Genomic DNA, 3,952 nt, shown 5'->3' on the forward strand with positions numbered 1-3,952 from the left:
GCTGTAAAAATGACAGTTGTCTTCTTTCAAAGTTTGGCTGCTGTCCAGATGGTAAAACACCTGCTACTGGACCAAATAAAGAAGGGTGTGCTGAGGGTGGATGCGAAAGTTCAAGGTTTGGCTGCTGTCTAGATGGTAAAACACCTGCTACTGGACCAAATAAAGAAGGGTGTGCTGAGGGTGGATGCAAAAGTTCAAGGTTTGGCTGCTGTCCAGATGGCAAGACTCCTGACACTGATCCAAATAAACAAGAATGCATTATAAACTCCCTATCGCCTTTCGATTGCTTAGAAACCACGTTTGGCTGCTGCCTAGATGGTAAAACTCCTGCTCAGGGCATTGATCTTAGAGGATGTGAAAATTTAACATGTCAGAAATCAAAATTTGGATGTTGTCCAGATGGAAAGACTCCTGCAACTGGTGACAATTATAAAGGATGTGATATTGAGGACTGTCAGAACTCACAATATGGATGTTGTCCAGATGGAATGACTCCTGCAACAGGTATAAACCATAAAGGCTGTAAACCGATAGACAATGATTGCTCATCCAGTTTGTTCGGATGCTGCCCAGATGGCAAAACTCCATCAGGAGGATTTGATAATAGAGGATGTGAAAACATACAGCCAACGGAATGTAAAGAGACAACTTTTGGATGTTGTCCAGATGGTCAGACTCCTGCAAAAGGTTTAATTAATAAGGATTGCTTTGATGGAGGATGTCAGAGCTCAATGTTTGGCTGCTGTTCAGATGATAAAACACCTGCTACTGGACCAAATAAAGAAGGGTGTATTGAGGCTGGATGCAAAAGTTCAAAGTTTGGCTGCTGTTCAGATGGTAAAACACCTGCTACTGGACCAAACAAAGAAGGGTGTGCTGAGGGTGGATGCGTAAGCTCAAAGTTTGGCTGTTGCCCTGATGGTAAGACTCCTGCAACTGGTGACAATTATGAAGGCTGTGATATTGAGGACTGTCAGAACTCACAATATGGATGTTGTCCAGATGGAATGACTCCTGCAACAGGTATAAACCATAAAGGCTGTATACCGATAGACAATGATTGTTCATCCAGTTTGTTCGGATGCTGCCCAGATGGCAAAACTCCATCAAAAGGATTTGATAATAGAGAATGTGAAAACATACAGCCAGCGGAATGTACAGAGACAACTTTTGGATGCTGTCCAGATGGTAAGAAGTTTGCTACAGGTCCCAAAAATGAGGGTTGTACTGTAAGTGAATGTGAAAATTCAGAGTTTGGATGTTGCCCTGATGGTAAAACATATGCGAATGGAGAAAATTCTGAAGGTTGTGATTCGAGTGTTTGCACTGCAACAAAGTTCGGATGTTGTCCCGATAGGAAAACACCTGCATCTGGTTTAAATAACAAAGGGTGCGATTTTAGCAGATGTCAATTTTCAAAGTTCGGATGTTGCCCAGATGGAAAAACACCATCTTTGGATATTAAAAACCAAGGATGTCCTGATGGCAGCTGCCGAAATTCGTTGTTTGGTTGTTGCCCAAATGGAAAAACGCCTGCAAAGGGTCCTTTTAATAAAGGTTGCAAAGTTGTTGTCGATTGTCGCGAAACAAAATATGGGTGTTGTCCTGATAAGAAATCTGTGGCACTGGGAAATAATTATCAAGGATGTTTTAATAAAGTCAAATGTATTGATACGAAATATGGATGCTGCCCTGATGATAGGACTCCAGCTTTGGGGTTCAGTTTTGAGGGATGCTTTAAACCTTCAACACGCGATTTCTAAAAAATACATTTGGATACTTTCAAATGAATATAATATAGCTTAAAACTACAAATGTATTTTATTAAACTTTTATGCAGTACTATTTTGTTTTTAAAATCGTAAATATATTTTATGTTTCCCATCTTCCATTGAGAAGAATTATCAAATATTTAAAGACGTTTGGAAACATGGAATTTTTAAAACTTACGTTGTTGCTATGTATGTAGAAATAAACTCTATAAGACCAAATTGAATTGCATAGCCTCAATTTCTAAGTTATAAGCGGATCCAGAAGTTTTGAGTGGAATGGGTGATATTTTTACTCAACCTTAACCCTATCCCTAGTTAGCCCTGATCTTATTCATTCATTTATAGTTAATTATTCTGGTGGCATCGTTCCGATCACACCTAAAGCTGAATGAGGCCATATATAGATATATATATATAGAGAGAAATATAGATAGATAGATAGGTAGATACATACATACATACATACATAAAACATACATACAATTTAATTGTACCTCGTCTAGTTTTTAGAAGTGTTTGTAACTTCAACAAATGAATGGTGTAACAAGGTCAAAGGGACATAATTGTACTATTATTATTAATCAAATGTAAGTAAATAGTTATTGTAAAATAGTCTCTTACCTCATCTGTAGCTTTGGAAAATTTTGGGATGTCAAGGAAGAATTGTTAAATGAAGGATATTGACTGTGACTTTGTTACTAATATTTCTAAGGTAGAGTATGAGACGAATTTCATGTTTACCGTTCACTATAAAAAAAATTGAATGAATTGAAACTGACTTAAGACTTCAGGGTAACGGATTGTTTGCACATAACACATTACACATATTCGCTATTTCAAAGAGCTTTACCTTTTCTTCAGTCAAACGAATAAAAACAAAACTATAACAACAAAATTAAAAAATAATTGCAAAATAAAACAAGATTACAAAGAGAGTTATCACACAAACTCAGAGGCGGCCCCCATCGAAGTCACCAATGGACCAAAGGACCAGGAATATTTAAGCCATAGTCTTGTTTTGATCGTTTAAATCAGGGGTGGGCAAATTACGGCCGCGGGCCGCATGCGGCCTACCGAGGTGTCTTATGTGGCCCGCCGACACCTACAGAAATTAGGTGTGCCCACAGTATATATATATAAAAATGCAAACATAAAAAAATATTTATATAAATTATTGAAACTGTCTCATTATAAAAAGTTTTAAGGAAACGAAGATTATGCTTATGGGCTATACATCAATACACTCAATTCAAGACACAATGTCTGAGTGTTGGGTAGGCTTGGAATAAGATGGCAAGTGTAACAACTGATGGAGCTCGAACTTTGACTGAGAACCATAAACTTATAACAGGAAAGTTTGCACAAAGCTGCATATAATTTTATCAATTAACATACTACACCACTATGATAAAACATAAGGCTAGGCCCGGCTAGGGGAGTCAACCACGGGTAGTTCTGATTTATGAACAAATAATCCAATGTATCCGCCAGCTTAGCATGGGCAAGGCAAAGAAGAAGAATATAAAATTTCAAGGATGAAATTGTTATGTTACTTGAAAAACATTGACTGTAACTTTGTTACTAATATTTCTAATGAAGAGTGGAAGACAAAATTTCCAGTTTTGTAACGATGTTTTAGCAATTGATTGTTTACATACGAAATGTAAATGCATGATAAATCTTTTCAAACATGGCTTTCGCATTTCTACAGGCAAGCAAAAAAAAAAGTGTTTTTTTTTGTCATTTTCCTTTGCTGAAAGGTGAAACTATCTTTAGTGAAATGATTAAAAGTACAACACTTATTAAAAGAAGCCGATTTGATGCTCCAGAGGACATAACTCAAAGCAAAGAGAAGTTCCAGTCATCAATACCATGGGAGTTTTATGGGTGCCAAAAGCTGTATTTCCACACTTAAAAAACCTTTGCTGCTGTTCACACTATTTGGGTGCACATACATCTGTTCTCCTTCATTCTCATTTTACATGTTGGAGGGTTCAGATCAGTGATCCTATATCTGAGATGAACCGCGTAGTGGCTTCCAGATCAGGCAGCTCTCCGAATAGTCTTTGGAGAGTCTTGTTCGAGTCTCTTGATCTAGTATGCACCATTGAAGGACATAGTCAGCATTCTCTGGTGATGCTCCACAAGGGAAGGCTTCGCTCGTCCCGACATTTAACTTC

The 3,952-nt window shown here is 37.7% G+C and overlaps 1 protein-coding gene across 2 annotated transcripts in view; it reads left to right on the forward strand.

Annotated features, from left to right (window-relative positions):
• Window positions 1–1,991, forward strand: part of LOC129921657 (papilin-like) — an 8,846-nt gene extending 6,855 nt beyond the window's left edge. For both annotated transcript variants that reach the window (XM_056003853.1, XM_056003852.1), the window contains exon 3: window positions 1–1,991. This exon is cut by the window's left edge and continues 507 nt beyond it. In XM_056003853.1, coding sequence (XP_055859828.1) covers window positions 1–1,763 — 1,763 coding nt within the window. In that variant the 3' untranslated portion in view covers window positions 1,764–1,991.
• The last annotated feature ends 1,961 nt before the right edge of the window (window positions 1,992–3,952 follow it).

The sequence above is a fragment of the Biomphalaria glabrata genome, chromosome 11 (assembly GCF_947242115.1).
Source record: "Biomphalaria glabrata chromosome 11, xgBioGlab47.1, whole genome shotgun sequence".
In the NCBI taxonomy this organism is placed as follows: domain Eukaryota; kingdom Metazoa; phylum Mollusca; class Gastropoda; family Planorbidae; genus Biomphalaria; species Biomphalaria glabrata.